The sequence below is a fragment of the Manis pentadactyla genome, chromosome 7 (genome assembly GCF_030020395.1).
Source record: "Manis pentadactyla isolate mManPen7 chromosome 7, mManPen7.hap1, whole genome shotgun sequence".
NCBI classification, from domain to species: Eukaryota; Metazoa; Chordata; class Mammalia; order Pholidota; family Manidae; genus Manis; species Manis pentadactyla.
The window spans coordinates 148,418,646-148,441,055 of NC_080025.1; the positions used below are offsets into that span (position 1 = coordinate 148,418,646).

At 52.8% G+C, this 22,410-nt stretch overlaps 1 protein-coding gene across 3 annotated transcripts in view; it reads right to left on the minus strand.

Moving 5' to 3' along the window:
- Nucleotides 1-22,410, minus strand: part of PTPRN2 (protein tyrosine phosphatase receptor type N2) — a 723,823-nt gene that overhangs the window by 18,765 nt on the left and 682,648 nt on the right. For all 3 annotated transcript variants that reach the window (XM_036899584.2, XM_036899583.2, XM_036899582.2), the window contains 3 exons: nt 18,394-18,471; nt 6,427-6,546; nt 5,252-5,418 (listed from right to left, as the gene is read on the minus strand). In XM_036899584.2, the coding sequence (XP_036755479.2) occupies nt 5,252-5,418; nt 6,427-6,546; nt 18,394-18,471 (365 nt within the window). The remainder of the gene's footprint in view (nt 1-5,251; nt 5,419-6,426; nt 6,547-18,393; nt 18,472-22,410) is intronic.

Below are 22,410 nucleotides of genomic sequence, written 5' to 3' on the forward strand. Positions count from 1 at the left end.
TTGACATCATTTTGCAATAGTCTCTTCTGACAAAGAAAATAAAAATTACACACACATTTTCAATGGTTTATTTTTCTTTTCAATATTAAATTATTAAACAGAGCTTTAAAAACAATCCTTACATTCAGTTTCCCTTTTCCCTCTATGGTGTGAACCTGAGTCCTAGGGTGACTGACGGGCCCACCAGCCTTCCCCTCACCTGCCGCCTCCTCCCCTTTGTCTCGTTGCTCCAGTTAGTAGGACTTTTTGTTTGTTGCGATATGAGTGTCCAGATTCTTCACTGAAATTTTTGAGTTTTACAATTCATGTTCAAGGTTTCTTACATTCTAGGCATCGTATTGTAACGCAGTACTACTGTACTGCCTCCAGACACCACCTTAAAGGTGCCCTTGGACCTGCCCGTTTTGTAAGGGTATCTAAATTACGGAGAAACCTCAATTACATCCCAGACAAATCTTTTCATATTTATAAATCTGAGTATGTTTAAAAACAATGCTGTTGTGCAGCTTTTACATCTGAATCTATGAAAATTAACAATAAGCATAGATTAAGATTTTGTAACCAAGCTCTAAATCAAAACAGAGCACTGATTTAAAATTCACTGCATAAGCTCCATTTTTTTAAGTCAGCAAAACAACTAAACATGTTTACAAAGTACATCAAAATTCTAACTAAAATATTGCCGAATAAAAACATTAAAGGGAAAAATGTGTGAAGATGTGTGAGGAGGGTGTTCTAAAATGTGCTGTATGAATTTCTATAATCTGAGATGGAGTAAAATTTAAAATAGAGTAACAGTTACAAAAATCTTTCTTCTTGCACCAGAAATGGGAAAATGACACATTTCTTTGTGAAGGCTTGCCTGCTCTGCATGGGAAGTTGAAAGTGAAAATTCAACCAGCTGGTTGCTTTGCTGCAAATCCCTAAAAACCCAGAGAAAAGGGAGGCTGCAGTGGGCGGGGATGCTTGTACAACTGACCCATCAATGGAGCAGATCGCTTAATATCATGTAGCCCAAATATCAGAGTCATTTCGTTTTTCTCTACTTTCTCCCCGGACTGAGCACAGGGACAGATTCTGAAGTGAGGCTCCCCCCACCCGAGCAGCGTGAGGGGTGCTGGCACGGAGCCCAAAGATGTGCACCAAGAGGTTGCACTGCGAGCTGCTCCGGGCCCCACGTGATCTCTGCTGCTCTACTGCCTGGGACAACACGCAGCATTTAAAGCTTGCAGCCCACCCAGGGATGTCTTAAAAACTGAGCAGACCCAGAAACAGGGGTAAACCAGCTGCTCAGGACCCCAGTGGCCACGTCCCACTGCAGCCGGAATCCTTCCTGCGTTTGATGTGCACTACAGTGTGGGTTTGTGAGGAGGTGGGGAAAGTAAAAGTGAACTCATTGAAACCATCAGCCAGTCGATGCCTGATGCGTTCAAAGTTCTTTGTCCTTTGAGAATAAAACAGATTGGAAAACAGATCTGCTCACGTCTCCCAAACCTCCTATTCTAGACTTGAGTTGTGAAGGCAATGTGAGCTTTTGCTCTGACAAAATAGATGCCAGACCCCAAGGACACACCTCATTCAGAGCAACTTGAGGCCCACTAGCTCACCCACGGTTGCATGTGTATGTGTATCTGCCTGTTCATGTGTGTGTGCAGGCATGGGTGTGTATATTTGTGCATGTGCACGTAAGCATATGGTGTGTCTGTATGTGTATGCATGCAGTGTGCATTCACACTGTGTGTTTGTGCATGTACCCATGTATTTGTGCCTGCACGTGTGCACACAGTGTGCATGTACCTGTGTGTTGTGCATGTTTGTGCATGCACATGTGTGTTTGTGCCTACACGTGTGCATGCAGTTTGTGCATGTACCTGTGTATGTGTTTGTGCATGCACGTGTGTTTGTGCATGCATGTGTGCATGCACTGTGCATGTACCCGTGCGTATTTGTGCATGCACATGTGTGTTGTGCCTGCACATGTGCATGCACTGTGTGTATGCATGGGCAAAATCAAACAAGCTCAACTGTCAGACCAGATCTTGAGGGTGGCTTTATTTTTACAGGCCTTTCACTTTCAAACAGAAGATTTTTATTAGATATTTCTGTCACTGAATTTTTTAAAAGTGAACCGCTTCAGCTCTGTACCTCCAACATTCTGCTGTATTTCATGCTGTCATTTCAGTCTGTGTTTGTGAAGACTAAACTTAACGTTTGCATATTCATATGCTGGTTAATCACCAGGGTTTCCTCATTTTTTTCTGATGGGACCAAACACAAAAAGTACATTTAAGAAAGGAAGAAACATCACAACCAGGTCCCATTTGCACTGTTCTCGCTTCAGAAGACACCAGTGTGAGGAATCAGCAGTGATGTCCCAGTCACAGCCGGTCAGCCCCCTTATGCAAGAACATATGTGCAAGAATATATATTCTTATATAAGAATAACCTCTCAGCTAAGAAGCGGTGCTAACAGGTGAATTACTGGCCACAACATCCATAACCCACCACTCCAGTCCTGCAATTCCTGTCTTTATTTTATGGTATATTCAAAACAATTCCTTCCCCCCCCATGTTGTGACTGGCTGCCTCGGCCAGGACCTAGGAAGGTTTCGCTGTAATTTTAATACATACGCCAGCCCCACCCTGTGCTAAACCTATTTACAGCCACAAGCAATCAGGAGATGCGCAGGGTAAATGCAATGTGCTGCTGTGGTTTGGCATTATTTACAGAGAAGCATGTGCTTGTATTATTACAACGCAAATCATCACAAAGAGAAGAGGAGGCATCACCACACAGTCCACAAACGTGCTCATCCAGGTGCCCGAGACAGACGCAGCTGCTGGTGAAGGTGAGCGACACACAGCTGTCGGGTTTTACTCCATTAGAACAAATCACCAGTAAGCGAAAGATGGAAAACATTAGGAAAAACGGGTGTTATGTGTATTTCGGCAGGAGGAGTTCACTGAGGAAGAAGGGTTAGCGATACAAACCGACCCACGGGTCACTGGGTGAGGAGGCATGTCATGCAACCAACAGCGAGCAAAGGTCAGAGGTCGTTAGAGGCTCAGAAAAGGGGCCCCACACCGCCCTGCTGTGCAGTCACAGTTTCCAATGATCACTTTTGTGACTATGCAACTGGGCTCATATTACTAGCTGCAACGTCACAAAAATGACACTGGCCACCGCTAATTAGCTGGCAAAGTAAGGGTTTGTCGGTCTCTATGTGAGCAGCGTTAGTGGGTGTCTCTGGCAGAGCAAGAACGAGAGAGACGCTGGAAACCCTCACGTGGGACGCTCATTACCTGCTCACTTAGCAGTTTCCCTTCAGAGTGTAAACGTGCCCCCTCCCTGTTCCAGAACCACTTAATCACGCCTCTCGGTGCCTGGTGAACGTGCTAGGCTGGCCCGGGAAGGAAAGCTGTGCCCCCATTCGGAGGACGGCGGAACCCCTGCCCGTTCCAGGGGCAGCCTGACCTCGGCAAGCGCGGCCATGGGGTGGCTATTCACACAGAAAGTCAGAGCGGCGGCCCTGCGAGCGCGTCCTTCACACCAGTTGTCCGGCGAGCTAGACCCGCGTGATGCCAACGGGAATTCCACAGCTGTGTCTGGGGTATTGGGGGCCTTTTTCTTTAACAAAGACCTTCTGGAGCCCTATCACCTAAGCCCCTGGAGAAGGGGAGTTTCGGGAGCCCAACTTTTCTCCACCATGAATCGTGAGCACAGAGGTTTGGTTCTGTGTGTTCGACTCCACGTGTGGATGTGGCTGTGCCTGTGCCCATCTGCACATCTGCACAGCACACAGGATGGGTGTGAGGACCGGGTGAAGATGGCCTGTCATCTCTCCGGCTATATCCATTTTGAAAGTAATGGCTGTTTTTTGAAGAGTCTATTTCAGGAACTGTACCGTAGGTAAGGTTTTTAGATAGCATGTCTTTAGAAATAAATTTGTGGTAAGAAAATGTATATAATGGTCAGGAAATTAGTCTGGACTGGACTAGTGTGTAGCCACTGTTTTAGGATGTGTTCAGGACTTGATGCCTCAGGCACCCTGTGCCCCTTTGGGAAGGTGGCGGAGCAGGGACGCGGGCACCAGAGGGGCATTATTGCTGCAACACCAAATGCTGGAGCTCTTTCACACATTATTTGAACCAAAGAACTATTTAAATGAAGAAAAAGTTTTTTTCCCAAAGTAGACTAAAAGGCAAAAGAAATAGTATCAGAGTGACCTTGAGAATCTCTAAATACAAATCCCAGGAATCCAGAGAAAAGCGTAAAGCCCCATCTTCATGACAATCTCCGAACCTCCCTGAGTCACTAACTGTAGGCCCAAGGATGGACACCTGTTCAGGCACAGGTCACTGCGCGGTCCTAGACGGTGCTGGGTCAAAGTGCACTTTGGCCCCATCCTCTGCCTCCCTGGTCTGCTTTCCGATCAGTTAAATCTAAGGGCAGCTCTATAAACTCAGAATTTGGTCATCAGTATTGCTCCATACCTGCTTTCGCATGGGGGCCGCTGTGCATGCACCACCACGGAAGAGTTGAGGTTAACCGGCTGTTGTCACCAAATCTGAGGTACAAAGTTGCTGCCTTAAATTGAGTGTTTTTGTATTGCCAGTATCTTTCTTCAAGATGGAGTCCAGCATTTATTTCAACAGTTCAGTAAATACACTCTAAGCCAGACCGCCCGCCGGGTGACTCCCTGCTGGGGGATGAACAGTCTTCTCTGTAAATAAAAGACTGCGTGTTTTTAGACTTCAGCCTCAGACCTGCACTAAAATATGTACAACGATGTGCTAACTATATCCCGGCTTTCATCCAAGGCGATCAGTTTAGGATTTGGGCCTACACTGTTTAGTCTCCTCATCGTATCTGACCAGATGGATATCCAAACCAAAAACCTGAGTTTTATCCATCAATATCCAGTGAAGGATAAACTTTAGGACTCCTCATGGCTTGGGGAATCTTATCAAAAATTATGACCACATTTCCACAATTCTAAAGTACCTATTCCTCTCACATTTTAACACCTCTGAAACTAAAAACATCTTGCAATTACTCTGCTCAATTAATAGAATTTCCATCCCCTCCATACAATATAAATGCATTTGTGGTGTATAAACATAAAACAGATCGTATGCCCTACAGCAAACGGCATCCCAGACATGGGCAACCTGGTTTAAAGCCGCGTGTCTTCCACACCTGCCGTGCACCCCTACCTGCGCTACCCTGCCAGCAGGGCACTGGGTGTACCTGCGGAAGTCCAGGAGGGACCTCGTGGAGGAGGGCACGCCCCGGTCATACCAGCTCAGGAAGTGGAACTGGGTCACGGTGCGCGTCTCGCTGGTGCGCATGTTCTTCAGGTAGAAGCTTCTTACGAGGAAATCCTCACACCAGATGTGCTCGGAGACCAGATTCACCTGGGCGGGAGGGCACAGAAATGGGTGTTGGCACCAGGCACCGGGCGTCTCCCCAGCACAGTGCCTCTGAGGAGGGAGGGGGAGGTTCGGGGACAGTGGGTCACATCGCAGGACGGGGACTGCTGGCTTATTGGCCCCCTCCCACCTTCCTGACTTGATCGGTGGCTTACACAATAGAGAACTCCGTTTTTTTAACATCATGTAGGAGCAGGATAGTTGGATTATTAGAAAAAAATGTGTTACAATCCAAAACTATTCCAGTTTCTGTCTTTTGTGTTTGTAAATCACGTAAACCTTCATGAAAAATCGCTAGGAACATTTATGCTTTGAGCACAAATACCATGGGGTTGTCCACTTGGCCCAAGAGCAGGAACACGTATTTTAGGATCCATCTTGAAGCTTCTAACATGGCTGCCACCATGGGACTTTGGCATTCTCACTAATTTTAGGGCGAAACAGCCAAAGGATGCATCTGGCACCTGTTTAACTGCCCAAGTTATCTGGTTCAGTCTTGACATGGGTGGAAAATCCAGCAAGAGGAGGTGGTTTGTTAGCAGGCTGCCGCCAGGCAAGGAGGCCAGAGCTGCAGACGGCCTCACAGGGGCCGTGAGAGCGCTGGGCCCGGCAGGCGTGGGTGGGCCATCAGACTAGGGGCAAGGTCCCTTCCCAAACAGGCCCACCGGAAGGCCCGGTGTTCAGGGCCCGGCTCAATGGGCCACCCGGTGGGGTGAATTCTTTTTCCTGTCCTTTCTTTTGAATTTGGATGCATAAGACTACAAATGAAAACCTCACATCCAGGCTGGAGCCCCAGTCACCGCAGCACCACTGTTCCAAGGGTCTGGGCATCTGCTGACCGTGGGGCCCTGGGCAGGCCCAGCCCACTCACCAGCCTCCCCAGGGGTGGCCCCTGTGGGGACCTGGCTGCTCATGGGGCTTCCATAGGGACAGCAGGTGCGGGCAGGTCTCAGGTCTGCCCGCACCACGTGGACAGGTGCTATGGCTGAGTACCTCGTAGATGTGGTAGAGGATGGAGCCTTCGTCCGGCCAGTAGTGGTGGCACTGCCGGACACCATTCTCCGACAGGGGTGTCAGCATGACGATCACCACGCAGCCACTCTCCCACACCATCTGCACACAAAGAAAGACCCGTGGCCACAGTGTGACTGGCTGATCACCGTGCAGCACGTGTAATCACTGCACTCGAGACAGTCCAAATCTATTCCACCCACTGGAGACCTATTTCATCCCCATCACACTCTTACTCTGCGGCTGTTTCATGTCTCTGAATATGCCGGCCCTGTATTTTGCATGTTCCATGCAATATTAAACAAAAAACCCAGTGAATTCATTCCATGCCTCTTAAAAGCTCCTCAGTCCTACATTCAGCTGTTTGGCTTCCCAACTTTTGATCTGAAAAGGAAACTTTCCATAATGCAATCCACAACCGACCACTTTGTGTCTGTGCGGCACAGACCCGTCGGCCTGCTCTGTGAAGCTGCGATCCTATCGGGCAGCCTCTGACAGCATCCTTTCAAAGCGCATCATGAAAAGTAGCTGTTTACCACCGTGTTCCACTCACATGGGGCCAGATACAGCGACACCATGAGGATGAACACAAAACCCACACAGAAATCCCTGCTGGTCACGATACAGACAGCTCCAAGACACGGCAAACCAGTGAGCACCATTTAAACAGGGACAGATGGCAAAGAAACCCTGCCACACAACTTCTGTTTGAACTCAGCTCTGTGTCCCAGAACCTGCTAATATTCAGAGGCTTGGCGGTCCTGAGACCTGACCCTGGGGCGTCCACTGGGCCACTGCAGCCTTGTTAGCATATTACATCACAGAGAAGAGGTCCTTACCCTCAGTGGCTATGTTAATGTCATAGAAATATTTATAAGCAGCTGCATCTACATGTAAGCTTAGTATCCAAGAGAGCTCCAGCTTGTAAATACAGATACAATGATCCACTTAAGATCTTGGCTATTTCAAATCCATGTTATGTCAAATCTAAGACACTTTCTCTTCATAGTCCATGTTATTAAATTCCCCTCTTAAATTATATTTTAGAAATCACACATGTGAAGGTTCACGGCATTTTCCTCTTTTAGTACTGAGCTGCATTCCCACGTGATAGGGCTGATGCCCTTAAGGCAGCTCACGGTGTCCCACTCACGTCGGAATTTAACGGAACCAGCCAAAGGTAGACCAAGAAGCACACAAATAAATATGAGCTATGCTCCAGCCCACGTACTTCCCTCCTCCGGGGTGCAGGTCCAGCGAGAGGGGGATTGGAAGCCTGGGCCCCACTTCCAGCTTCGTAGGCTTCATACCTGCCCCACTAAACAGCACTGAGCACATAGAAATTTAATGTGCCTCTAGAAGGTGGAGACGCTCATTGAAGCCATTATGAAAATGAGGAGAAACACAGATTTTATGAGCGTAATAAAAATACAATGATCTAGACCATAAACTAATCATCTAATACTGTGCTAGTGTGACCCAAGTGTGACATTAGGAAGCCCTCATTTACAGAGGGGTCCTTCCAGGCGGGCAGCCGAGCTCACCGGCCCACACACGTGGTCCTGCATTCAGGAAGCCCGCCTGGCTCTGAGGATTTGGTTAAGATGAAATTCAAATGAAACTTAATTTAAACCAACGATCCCAGAGGCACTCTTGGGGGTAATGTTTCTTTGTAGGTCACTGTGTTTAAAAGCGGAGAGGGGAATTTCCTAAATCAAGCAAAGAGGCAGCGTCCCCGGGCCCGTGGCTCTCGGCTGGCCGCCGGCTCCCGCCGCCCTGGCCCTGCGCGCTCCCACCTCCAGCCCAGGGCCCGGCCAGCGGAGCCTCACAGGCGCAGGAAGATCGAGGGTGGATTTTGGTGGGAACTCAGGAACTAGTGGAGACTGCAGTCGGGGAAGGTGCACGGCAGCAGGGGGAAGCCCCCTCTGCTTGTCTCCTGCGGCTGGGGGTTCGGCACGATGGCACGGACACTGGGAAGGCTCAGTTGTGTGGCAAGTGTGAGAAGCCTAAAGCATTCTCTTCTAGGAGGCAAATGACGACTCTGAGGAGCCCCTGGTCCGAGGAGCCCCTTGAAGTAGGCAGTTTACTAAACTGAAGAGTGGAGTGTTCAAATACCAGAAATGGCAATTTGCACTTTCTGTTCAGTTAACTGTCAGGGAAAACAGCGTTCACAGGCATCTCTTAGTTTGTTTGGCACATTTACTGAGTGCCTACGACGCACAGGGGACTCAGGGCACACGGAGAGCCCGGCCACGGCAGGGGTCAGGTGCCCCCAGTGCCAGGGGGCCTGCAGTCCTGTCCACGACGCCCTCCATCTGGAATCAAGCATATTAGCTTTTCCCAGCGGGAAGCAGGCACTTCCATCCCCGGATCACAACAGAGCTGCCAACAAAGGTTACAAATGAGCTGGGCCCGAGTATGGTCAATGGCAGGGCTGGAAATGCCCCCTTTCGGCGAGCGTCCCCCCGAGGGCCCCGGGGCGGCAGTGGGGCTGAGCCCGGCTTCTTCGTGGTGGCTGTGTGCCTCGGGAACGGACACGCCATCTGCCTGGCTGTCACGAAGCCTGGCTGTCACCTGCGGCCACGCCCCGTGAGCCCTCCTGGGCCAGTCGGAGGTGGCAGAGAAGAGGCTCGCCGTGGTGCAGAGCTATGAAGCTTAGGATGGGAGCCTGCTCATAGTGACAAGCGGTGAGCAGTGGGAAGTGGGGTCCAGGAGTCCCGACACTGGCCCACGTGACACAGAACAGCTGTGTCACCTGCTATTCAACCCCACTGAGTACGTTGACTGACTGCTGACACCACCCTGATCTTTGATATGGGTTGAATTTTGTCCCCCCAAAAGATCAGTGAGGTCCAGGCCCCAGCACCTGTGCTGGGCCCTTATTTGGAAAGAGGGTCTCCACAGAGGTCATCCAGTTAAACAGATGCAGCCAACTCTGTCGGGGTGGGTCCTGATCCAGCACGCTGAGGTCACTGTAAGGGGAGGGAGACGCCACATGAGATGGACATGGAGGCCATGTGACCAGGGGGGCAGGGAGGGGGGGCACCGGGCTGACGAGTCCGGGACATTTGGGGCTACTGAGCACTGGAAGTGAGCCTCCTGGCAGTGCTAGCAGGGGGCACGTTTCTGCCGTTTTGAGCCCCAGTTTGTGGTAGGCAGTTACAATTGCCCCAGGAAACTTACACTCATTGACACACGACCTTCTGTTCCATCCCCCAAATCACCCATAGGTGCTACAATCGTCAACCCTGAATCTCATACACTAAGCTGATCAGCAGGCAGATGGCTTAGGGTCTCTCCACCCGCATCCTTCTGTGTTAAGTACTTTGCACACAAAACTCTTCAAGGCCCCACTCAGGCTTGGTTAGGGGGAGTAATGGCCAGGCTGTGTCCCTATAAAGACCCTGTGGTCTCCAGGCAGAAACTCCTTCTTCCTTCCCTAGACCTCCTGTAATGTGCCCACTTTTGCCTCATGAGTCCTTATCCACATTCCCACGTCTTTCTTCTACCAGGCCACCATCTCCTCATCTGGTTCTCGTTTCTACCCTCCAAGGCATCCAGCCTAGTGATTTTTTATACCCGATGCTCAGTTGAAAACAACATCTATTTTGAAAAGTCATCTTTTCACTATTTCTGTAAAAAAGGAGAACTCAAAGAAAATGCTGTCAAAGGCTTGCCTGGCAGGAGTCCTCCTGGGACGTGTCCGGTGCACAGTAAAGGGTTTTTTTGGGCCCAGACCACTGGCATGCACCTCCAGCTGCTGCCGTGTGGGGGGTGGGCATGGTAAGGACTCAATTAATGCAGTTTAAGAGCACGTGTGATTTACTCCTCACGAGCTCATGTGGTCACTCGCTGTAACCACATGGTCTGATCAGACCAAACAGCGCGTGGGCCCCCCTTTGTGGCGGAGGCCCCGGTTCCTGCTGACCCTCGGCCCAGAGGACAGTCCTGAGAAAGGTCGAGGAAGCCGTTCAGGCTGACCTTGGCAATGGTGATCTGACCGGGTGAAGGGCAGCAGAGGCTCTGACACGCCCCCCACGCTCCTGCTTGACTTGCCTTTAGCCAGCAAATACGTCAGAGTGGCCCCCTTTCTAAGACGGGGGGTCGGGCCGGCCGTGCTGCAGGGCAGGGAGAGGGGACGGGAGCCTGGCAGCTGCGGGTCTGAACCTGAGCCCGCGGCCGTCGCGCAGCCGGGTCTGATATGCACAACTGGCAGGACAGGATAGTCTCTGGGATTGTTTTCCACCAGCAAAATTTTTGCCCAGGCAAAAATGAGAAAGCCTCTAAATAAGAAATACTTGCCATTTCCCTGGAATCAAGAACATCTTTTGAGAGGATGTAACAGCCTGCTTAGCAGTTGAGCAGGTTGGATGTGGCTTGGTGTGAGTACCTGGTCTTTTAGGCATTTCCGCACGAGACCGCGCACTGATGACACGCAGCCATCAGGTGTTTATGACAGGTGTCTGACTGCAGGAATTTACCTGGGCCTGTCATTCACACGCACTCAGGGTCCCCTAGCCTGTGTTCACGCCTCAGATTGAGCACGCCCATTGTCTCCTCAGAGAAGTGCCACTTTAAGGTTGCTGTTTTTCTTTTCAAGATCAGAGCCTACTGTCAATGCATCAGGTCTGCTTGTGGATCAAAAGGAGGAAGGGAAGGAGGGGGTGGGGGGAGGCGGCGGCAGCCAGAGCCAGCACCGCTCAGGAAGGCGGCGCCGAGCTGTCCTCGGCTGTGGCCCACACGCTCGGCTAGAAGGGGGACTCGGTGTGTGCGTCCTTTACAAAGCCCAGGTTTAAATTCCGACACACACACTTCTGCTGCGGTGTTCCCCAAGCATGGTCACGGATGTTGCTGCAAATCGCGGCCTTCAAACCCCAAATTTAGGTAAGATGCTCTGACAAAGATTTCCTTTATCTTCAAAGGGTCATGAGTTTAGGTAGAGAAGTTCAGCAAGACTAAACCTTTGAAGTAAAATGTCCTGGAAGATCTAGGGCATGCGGTTGAAGTACTTATGAGATAGAAATTATAAACCAAATTTTTCCTAAGAAACTGTCTTCAATTCTTGTATCTCCCTTTGATTTAATCAAACAATGTGGTTTATAATTGTGGATAAAGTGAAGGTTCCTGTGGGCAGGATTCTCACCTGGCTCTGGTCGGTTAGCTAACTACACACGTGTGGGCAGTACGTTGTTATAGACTCTATACAAAGAGCCCTGCCCAGTGCCCTGGGCAACACGGTGGCACGGCTGCAAGGCTGCAGGAGAGCAGAGCAGAGGCTGGGGTGGTGGCAGCGCCGAGGACAGTGACTGAGACGGCTGCGGGGGCAGAAAGGCCCAGAGGCAGAGACCGGCTTGCTGCCTGCAGACTCGCTCTGAGTGGATGGGATTCTAGTGACTGACCTGCCACCTGGAAATAAGTTGTGTATAAACCCTTTCACCCCAAGAACTTTCTACTGTCATTTCTTTGGTCACACTGAATCCATAGTGAACTTGCCCAGGGCAGAAACCCATTGGCAAGACAATAATCAACCAAGCTGTCAGTTGACATGGCCCCTGAGTGGATTTCTTAGCACTCCAGGACCAGAGAAATCCCTGCGATCTTCTCTCTCCTGTCACCCAGGACCTGGAGGACGTACAGGCTGGGCCACAAGAGCACCACAGAGGCCCCTGGGGACACTCCAGCTTGGAGTCACACCCCTCAGGACGACCAGAAATCATGACCTGACCTACTAATGCGGGAGGAAGGGACCACCTGACCCTGGGTCCCGGATGGGGGGCATCGGGACGGCAGTGGGGCGACTGTGACGGCGAGGCCGGGCTGCAGGCACCTCCGGGCACTCCAGGCTTGGCTCCTGGGGCCTGTGAGGATGATGCCTCTGAGGTGGTCACCTGTGGCTGCCCAGGCAGCCTGCCTAGAGATGGGAGCTTGGGAGCTCGCCACGGACATGGAGACAAGCACCTTCCCACCCGGCCCCTGCTGGACCCAGCGCACGACAGCCCGCAGGTGCGGCGGCAGACATGGTCCCTGGCCAGGCCCTGGGCCTGCTGTGCCGCGTGGCGCCTGGGCACTGCCTGATCACACTTCTGTTTGACCATGTCTTTCTCCTGGGTGTCTGCCTCACCCCCAGCACACAGAAAGTGCGTGTTTTGGGTCTCCCATGGTGCTCAGGTCAGGTTTTCCCTCGACCGTCACAGGCACCATGACCCATGGATGCTAAGGAACAGAATCACGTAATCAGGGCCACCACTGCTGGGGGGAGAGGCTGTTTCCGCCGGATGAGCCTGACGGGCAGAAGGCTTTCAGAAAGTGGAGACAGAAATCGCAGTGGGCCTTTCCTCGGTGAACCACACTGCACGCTGGCAGCAAGTGTTGACACTGATTAGGCACCAGCTGAATTCCAGCTGACTGAGCAGGCATTCTGCCCCCTGCCTTGGGGTTCAGGCCCCAGCTTGCTGGCCAGGACTGGCACCTGGCCTCTGCTTCTGCCTGAAAGTTAGCCTATTTGTTGAGCAGGTGGGCAAGGCTGGAAATCCAGGGGTCCAGTTGGCTTTGCCCCCAAAGCGAGCAGGGAATGGTGAGCAGGCCACTCCCCGTGCAGACTGCCCGCAGGCACTGCTAGGACCCACCTCCAGCGACGACGGGTGCCCTGACTTCATATTTCACATCCACAAATAGTCCATGCACCTGAGCTTGGAGGACCAAGCCGCCCTGCATTTCTGGCTTCTATGCCTCCCAGGCACACCCAGCATGTGGTGGCACACTAGTGGCACTGCCGTGGGTGGTACGTGGCTCTGCCAGTGCCCCGATGCCCTTCCATGGTTCCCAGGCCAGGCTGCCATGGGGGACGAGCTGGAGGAGTTCCATGACCAGTTAGGGACGCCTGCTTCGGGAAGGAACAGGGACGGCGATGAGTGCCACGGGCCTGCCCCTGCCCTCTGCAGTGCCTCCTCCCAGTAAGGGGTGTGCTGAGCAACGCACCAAGGCCTGCAGGTCTGAGCGGCCCATGCCCGTGCCACCTGGGGCACCCTAGGCCTCAGCCTCTGGCAGAACCCGGAGTCACGGTTTTCTTTGTTGTAGAATACATGTGACATAAAGTGCACCTTCTTCGCCGTTTGTAAGTGCCCAGCTCGGGGGCATCAAGAGCATCCGCACTGCTGTGCAGTGTCCCCACCGTCACCCCAGAACCTCCGCCTTCCCAGACTGCCGCCGACACCCCCTCCCCAGCTCCCGGCGCCCACCCTCTGCTTTCTATGAGTCCACCTCCCCTCGGGACCTCGTATGAGGGGGACCCGAGGGGGCTCGAACTCCTTGGGTGTCAGGGCTGCTGAGGCCCCAGATCCCCAGGGCCTGCACTGCAACAAACAAACTGTGCTTGCCAGCGCTATTCCCCCTGCCCTCGCCCCCACCTTCCCCTGCTGAGTGGACATAAGGTGCCCAGCAGGCCCCCTCAGGCCACAGAGCGATGCCCTCCCCGATCAGGGCACCTTTGCTCAAGGAAGGTCTGTCTCGACTCAGGGCTCAGACTGGCGGCGGCGGCCGCCCTCATCGCCTCTCCTCGGCTCTCCCTTCCCGACATGCCCCCGGCCCCCGTGGTGACCAGCCGCCGCAGCGTTCCTGTGCCCTGGGTGGTCACAGCTGCTCCTGTCGGGGACTCTGGGAGCTCTGAGGAAGCGTGGTAATAAGTATCCCTCCCAGCCAAGCTGACGCTCTGGACTTAAAGTTGACTGGGATGTGAGTCCTCCCCTGTGCCAGTGGGGCCCCGGGATTCCAGGAAAAAGGCCCGTGCCCCATCCTACCCGCCCCAGGCCCAGCCTCCAGGCGGCAGAGGTGGGGGAGCCCGCCCCTCGTCAGCGGCCCTCGGGAGCCACCTTTCGGCCCAGTCCTCGCCTTCTCTGGGCCCTCGGCCTCTCCTGTGGTCTGCACACTCTCCCAGGGGTGCCTCTGGGACATCACCAGCCGTGGTGGCAGTGATCCCAGAACTGAGCACAGTGTGGCAGATGCGGCCTGACCAGCAGAGGACACATGATTATTTCCTCCAGCGTGACTCAAACGCTGCAGCCCGAGACCCTTCCATGCCTGTTAAAGTGCTTATATCACAATCCCCGTGACTGGCATGTTTTCTTTAAAATGCATGCTGCTCCTAAGCCGCTTGATCTCTTTCTAAGTGAAGCTGATTTCTGAGTCTCAGCTCAGCTTCTCCCTGGGGGTGAGGCCCAGACCTCACCTGGATGGTTGGAGGTGCTCAGAGACCAGGAATTAATTCAAGGTGTGTCTTCCTTTATATAATGCATTTACTTTAATAATTTTTAATGTAAGTGTTTGCAATCAAATTCTTGGACTGCATAACATGCACTTAGCGAAAAGCTACTCATTGGATAACGAGCGGCTCACCAAAACAAAGTCGGCTTGTTAAGAGGCCTTATTTGTTTGCATATTCTGGGTCCTGTTTCTGGGACAGAGCATGTACTGAGGTGCTGAGCCCCAGGGGATGGAACGAACGCTGGGGGAGTCAGCCCCCCACAGGAGAGCTGACAGACTGTTCTAGAAGCCCCATATTTACATGATGACAGGGGTATCTCCCTTGATGGCTCTTCTAGATCCCCTCATCTCTGGACGTGGGTGTCCCCTGCTGTGGCGCTGGGACCCCCCCATCCTGGTCCTCCTCCTCCGCCCTGCCCACCGGTGGCCTCCTCTGGACTCCGGTCACAACAGTGCCATCCCGGGAGCTCAAAGCCTGTTCTCTTCTTGGCCACCGTGATGGGCGGGACAGCGTCCCCCAGACCCAAGTCTGCCTGGAACCTGTGCACACGCCCTCCTTTGGAAAGGGGTCTTGGCAGATGTGACCGAGTTAAGATGAGGTCGCTGGTATGGATGGACTCTGCTGTCTGGTGACCCTCTAAGGGGACGGAGACTCGGTCAGAAGCATGGATACACAGTGGGGGCTGCCTCGTGACAGTGAGAGACTGGGCGATGCATCGCAAGCCGAGGCATGACCAGGGGCCTCCGGGGAGCCAGCCGCCCAGCCCTGCTTTCCTATTGGAATCTGCTCGTCATTGACAGAAAACAAACACCTGCTAGCTGCTCCTGGGCAGGACTTCAGAGCAGCACACAGAGCTTCAGAGGAAAGTACGATGCTTCAGTATGGCCTGTAACGTGCTCATTTCTTGGTCAAAATGTATTAGAAGGCCATCAATCTGGAGCAGGTAGGACGGTGACTCTAAGTCAGATGTTTCCATTCGGCCGATTGTCTTTGCCACAAAGACTCCTTATGTTTCAAATCAAGCTTTATACTTATAAGTACTTGCATATTACTGTGAATTTTGAAAATTTCAGCCTTCTTCTAGAAGTTTTAAAGACAAGCATTGCTTCCTCTACACGCATTCTGCTTAGCCGGACACATCAAAGGTAACTTTGGCTTTGAAATGTTAAGAAGTTCATCCTGTGACTGATGGGCAGTTATTAAATGAAGAGCTGGCATGACAGGTGCCCACTTACTAACATGCATGATGCAGAGGCCGGCCAACCAGTATGGCTGAACTGAGCCACAAACCATTGTCTGCTAGCCGGCAGGCTCCAGGCCTCTGAGGTCAGCATCTCCACCATATTCTGCAAAAACTAGTATCGCCAAGAGGGCCGTGGTGAGCAAGCATGACATCTTGGTCCAGGATGTGGACGGGACAAAGCCAAATGTTCCGTCTAGTCCGGGACTTGGAGAGGCTTGGGTACGCGGCTGTGCATGAGCATCCCAGGAGGAGGAGCCTGCTGGCAGACCCTTCTTGTCCTAGAGTATCTGCTTCTGTTCTGAGGGCATGAGTTCCCAGGACAGCTTGGTAAATGCTGACTCAAGCATGTCTCGCATTATCTTGTATTTCCCCTCACTTTACTATTTTTCTCTAGTTGTTTCATTTAGAGGTGGTGTCTTTCCATTTCAAGGATGTATGGCTCCTCAATATCAGACCTCCATAAACTCTATGAATGGTAAATACTGATAAGGTGAATTGCCCCCAGTGACTGCAACAATCTGTGACAAGCAGTAAGAAAATATTTCGGCCTCCTATTTGCTAGCCGTGTGGTCTGTTCTCATGGACTGTGAAGAGAATATGTCAAAATAGGTAAAACCCTGACCCCAGGGCCGGTCTAACTGGCCCACGGATACGAGCAATTACAGTGCTTATAAGTGTCCCCTGGCCCTTGAGAAGCTGTGACTCTGTTGGTGAGAAAACTCTTGCACACGTGAAGCTGGTAAAAATGAACCGACCTGGGCTTGGGGACCCTGACCGCCGTGCACAAGGAGGGGTGTTCTGGAGGGCGGGTCAGTGTACAGTGGGGACCAGTGGTGCTGAGCTCTGCTGGACCCCGTCTCCCAGCACACACCTCAGGATTCTCCGCCCTTTCCTTCACGTCTGGGCAAACACGTGGAGAAGGAGGGCTGCCCTCAAGGGGCTCTTGGCTCTGTGGAATTTCCCCGACGTTCCAGGAGCAGAGCCGGGTGGAGGGCGTTGTGCATGACGTGAGGAAGAGCTTCCTCCCTGGCCGCTGTCCCAGGTCCATTTGGCCCGGACACCCCCCTGGGGCTGACCGCCTCGGGCGTGTAACTTGGAGGACACGCAGCGCCTTGTGGCGGTGGGACCAGCTGTCCTCAGAACCGTCCTAGTGTCGCACTTGAACAGCCCTGTGCACAGTCTGAACGATGCAACAGGAGATGTTGGTTTTATGCTTTCAATAGCGTGAAGGCAACTAGAAAGAGCAGGGGCCCTGCTGACCTGTTCACATCTCGGTGGCATGGTTGCTGGGTGAGCTGTGCCTGTGCAACAGGGGTCAACGAGGTCTGCGTATCAATCCACTTGAAGCGGGCCTCTGGCAATCCTGGACCCCCACCTGACTTTTCTGGAAAACCCCTGCAGGGACTGTTCTCAAGGCAGGAGGCAGAGAGTCAGGACAGGGGGACCGGGCAGTGGGGAGAGGAATGCAAGGCCAAGGGATGGGGAGAAGCGTGGACACAAGTGAACCTACTGAGCTCTAGCCTACCACTCGTTCGCTCTTATGAACCCCTAAGCTAGAAAATGGCATCACTGCCAGTGACCCCCAAATCACTTCACCTGAACTGCAGATCAGTATGCGGCCAGGGCTTGACTGGCCCCCGGGACCTCAAGGCATGTCAGCCGCCTGAGGCTCCTCTCCGATCCCCGCGCCCCTGCCGAGCCTGGTGTCCCCTCACTGAGCCTGGCATCCCTGCGCCAAGTGGCACCTTCCTTCTCACACCCCTGTCCTCAACTGGGGTCTCCTGGAGGGGCCTTCGTGCCAGGGCTGGGGCCCCAGTGCTTAACACCTCGCAAGACTCTGTCACGATTGCTGAATAGTAGCGTGAGCGCATGTGTGCACAGCCGAGGCCACCTCCGCAGGCCATCCCAGTCAGCTCTGCCACCCTGGCGACGGGAGGGCGGGAGGGAGCTGAAGGGGCCACCCGCCCTGGTTCTATTCATACTGCGTAACGGTGCCCTTCGGTGCCTCGGCACGCCAGGATCGCGCCGGACGGGAGTCCAGCCTGGCCCTGCAAACACATAGGAATGTACAGAGAGGAGCGACTGGGATTCGAGGACCGTTTTCTACCTTTGTAAGATTAAAACAGTAGGTAAGAGACACATTTGAATATAACACAATAATTTAACATTTATTAAGGTTATTATTTTTCCTGTTTCATAAAATGAAATTGTAAAGTGGCTAAAAAAGTAAGGGTCTTTATAGCATTAAATCTCTTGAAGGGGATTTTTCATACTTACGTTTTGAAAATGAGATTGGTAATAGAAAATATCAAAGTACCACATGAATTCTGAAATCAGGTAACACCGCGAACGAGTGTGAATTGGCTCAGTCTCATCCAAGGTGTTATTCGTGATAAATGTATTAAGATCTTATTTTCAGAAAAAAAATTAATTTAGAAAGATTCACCTGCCAGAAGTCAGCCACGGTGGCAGGCAGCGGCCCTTGGGTGGCGATGTACGCAGGGCTCCTGGGGTCGTGATCCATCTGTGGGGGCAAGAATACGGGCACGAAGGTCAGCTGGCCTGCCGCAGGGAGCGGGGAGCTAGAGCCCGCTGGGCAGGTGGCGGGCCCCGCCCTGGGTCTGTGAGACGGGGGGCTACGCCGCTGCTGCGGCCCTTCCCGATCGGCAAGCCCTTGGCTTTTAGGCGCAGCTCCGGGCCTCGGCTGGCACATTCGGACGTTTTCCTTATACCTGATATTGAGTAAGAGGAGCGGCGTCTGCAGAGAGGAAGCCAGGAGCCTAGGAGGCCCGATGCCAATGAATTCACCCACGTGGTGGCCAGGCCACGGCAGGAGGTGGGATGACGGGAAGGCACCACAGACCCGAGGACCCTCCCGCGGCCGCGAGCGAAGGCAGGGCCACTCAGCCACAGGCCACGCGCAGCGGCCACATTACGAGCTTGTCAGAGCCGCGGGTGCCGGGCCGGGGAGGAGCAGAGGCCCACACCGCTCGGCCAGGCCAGGAACAGCTCCCAGGGGGTCTGCAAGAACCAACGCGTGCACCCTGCCTCCCCCAGGGAGTCAGCACCTCCCACATGGGAGCTTGTTTCCGTTCACCCAGGAAGGAAGGGGGCCTGGGCACTGCCGCGTCACCCGGGGCTCTGAGAGCGCGTGGGCCGGCCCTCCCGGGACGGGGCCAGCCTCCCAGGCGCTCATCTCCCGCCCAGTCTCTCCTGCGAACACACAGAGGCACGCTGCTGGAGGCTCTCTGGCCAGTCTACTGGTCCAGATGCAGCCTGCTAGCCTTGATATAGGAAGTTTGGCCTGAAATATCTTAATTATAACATTTAATTCAAAGATCAACTAAGCAGAAGAAAAGAAAAAACTCAAGAACAAAGCCTGGAGAAGCAAATGGATTCAAACCCAAGCCAAGGGCTGTGGAACGGACAGGCTCTTTCCCCGACCCCACTCCCTAACTGAAGAGGATGGGAGACGCGGGGTCAGCAAACACCTGCTCATCGCCATCACCCCTGGACGGCTGGCCTGCCCGCCCCACAGTCCTCAAAAGGGGCTGCAGGGTGCCCCCTGCCCACCACAGAAGACAGCAGCTGAACCCACGCTGGTGGCCCCCACCCTGGGTAAGGTGGCCGGGCACACACCTGGGCCGTGCCCTCCAGCCTTCACAGCCAGCGGGAGGGCCTCCTCTATCCATACCAGGATTTGATTAAAGATTTCAAATGTTCTGTATTTAAAAATAATTGTTAAGGTGCGTTACCCCACACAGTGAAAAACGAGAAAGCTTTGACCGCATGTAATTCTGCAGTGACCTGAGGATGTCAGTTGTGACCCCCCAATGTCACCTTGAAACACTGCTCTGTGACGGGGTTAGAAGAGCCCTTCCGAGGCCCATTTTCTCTGCAGTGATTGAGCAAACCCGTGCGATGTCATCAGCATGCTCAGGGATAATGGTTGTCAGCATAAAGCAGGCACAGAATGCACCTTATAATTATGTGCACATCAAAGAGGGTAGGGCGCCCGGGAACAGGCGTAAGTCCTTCAAACAGCAACAGCGTGAGGTCAGCTGGGCGTGGGGAGCAGTGAAGGTGTTTCTTGTGCCTCCGACTTAGTGATTCATAATTAAAACCGAACCTCGTTTTGAAATTCATCACAACACACACAATACAGGTAAAATCATGTTAGTCTTGCTGAAAGCCCCAATTAAAATGTTCCAGTAGAAAAACACTGAGCAGAAATAAGGAGTTTTCTCTCTTCAGAACATTAATCTGTTGGGGATGACAGCTCTTCCCAGGGACCCCGTGTCTTCCCTGCAAACAGTCCCGCATAGAGGGGCACCCCGCCTCCTTCCTCAATGGGCATTTTTGCCCAAAGCAATCTAGGGAGTACCACATTTTAAAATGGTTAATATGTTCAAACTAGCATGTTGCTTTCAAAATCAGAAGTGACTGAACATAAAGGTCTGAACTGGGGTCAGGAGGGCAGACGGCAGCCCCGCTGACAGGTCTCACCGGTCGCGGTCATCCCATTTCCTCCACCCACGCCGCTCAAGCCCCGAGACAGAGGGCGGCCGAGGGCAGCGGCTCGCGTGGGCTGCCAGCCTCCCGTGCCCTCCGGATGCTGTCACGTGGCCGCCACTTGGAAGGCAGCAAACACCATGATGATCACAGAGTGGTGAAACGTGTCACCAGTTGAACAGGAATCTCAAAGACAATCACAACTATTTCATTCCACGCACATTGTGGTGAGCAGAACATAACTGGGGGCGGGGCACTTTGTGCGCGTGGCAAGCCGGAGGCGCCGGATGGCCTTGCGGTCTTACATTAGCTGCACAAAAGTAAAGCAAATATTTAAACAAAGAGAAGCTTCATCACCTTAAGATCTCCAAGGCAGGATAAGTGTGATTAGAGGGAATTTTTAGTACATTTACATTTAGTACAAGTACATCTCCACTAACACTGGCTTTTCCATCGGGAGCTTTGGCTGACCAGTGGGCATGGCCGTGTGTCTCTGACTGCCGTCCCTGGTGGGAAGAAACCCGGCATCCGCGCTTCCTCTCACCTCTGTGCTTGATCCCCGTTCTGCCTGCTGCTGCCCTTTCTCTGTGGGTACCGTTTATCTGCATGCATGTTATGCTCACAAACACGACCACAGGGAAGTTGGTCCCGGCCTCCGGGCCTCCGTCCCCGTGTCTGTGAAGTGGGGGCTGGCACGACCCCACGTGCTGTCAGCCTGGATTCCGCGTGTGGCTGTGTGCACACACCGGGGTGAGCCTCGGTGCGGGGTGATCTGGGACCATCAGGGAAGCCGTGTGTTTGTTGACCGAACTGCCATGCTGCAGGGTGGCCAGAGCCACGCTCCCTCCGGGAGCCTCAGAAGGTGGCCGGGTCACAAGCGAACGTGACTCTGAGCGCTGTTAGGTCAAGGGAGGGCCACAGGGCATTGGGTCCCAAGTGCCATTAATGTATAATTTTGCTTTTACTGTGTTGCTGGTTTCTTTCTCAGAAAATGGGAAGCATTTGTGCTGAATCTGCTGTCTGTGTGGCTGCCTAGCCTTCCGGATGTCCCCATGAATTCCTAAGTGCACAGTTGAGGCAAAGCAGACCGAGTGGTCGGCCTTCGGCTGTGGGGACAGTGGTGCCTGGTTTTATCCTCAGGAACCCTAACCTGCAGTAAAATCTTAGCCAACAGTTTCCCCCACATTCTGAACAAAAACGTTACATAATTAACAATTAAGCATCAGCCTACTGAGACCAGGGACTATGTTCTGAGGACTGAAGTGCTCAGAAAGCCGGGCAGGTGGGGCTGCCAGCCAGCGTGCAGTGACCAGAGGCCAGCTCTGCTCCCAGGCCACGAAGGCACCCAGCCCCGGCCCATGGGCTCAGGGAAGATCTGGGCCCACCCTTGAGAGGGGTGCAGCGGGGTCATACCTCTTACTCTGAAGTCTGACACAGAGAGTGAACATGCATATAACTTTCCTCCATTCCTAGCTGCCCGCCCGTACACCTGCCTTTTCTAACATTTAAAGCTTTCTTAAAAAGAAGCAAATATCAAGCCTGGGTTTTCAAGTGGCTTTTCCAGATCCCTGCAATCTCCTACAATTTCCCTACAGTTTCCTGGGAAACTGTAGCCTTAGGAATCAGTGGTAGAGAGGCTGACTGACCTGAAATGATATCATATTTTATTCTTAGGAGCTGAGATTTACCTAAGCAAAATATGGACTATAAACCATAATCACATACCCCTAGATGTTTGCTCCAAGTATTTTCTGAGAACTAAGGAGTCGGCTCCCACATTCGGCCAGTTTCCATGACACTTGGGATATCTGAGCAGATGTCCAGGTCTGAGGGGTCAGCGTGCACCACCTTAAATTAGTTGAAGCCTTATGAATCAAAATTTTCAATGTTCTTTTCTCCCTTAATAAGCAGAGGAACGGAGAGTAAGTTTATTTCCAAGTGCTGTTGGGAA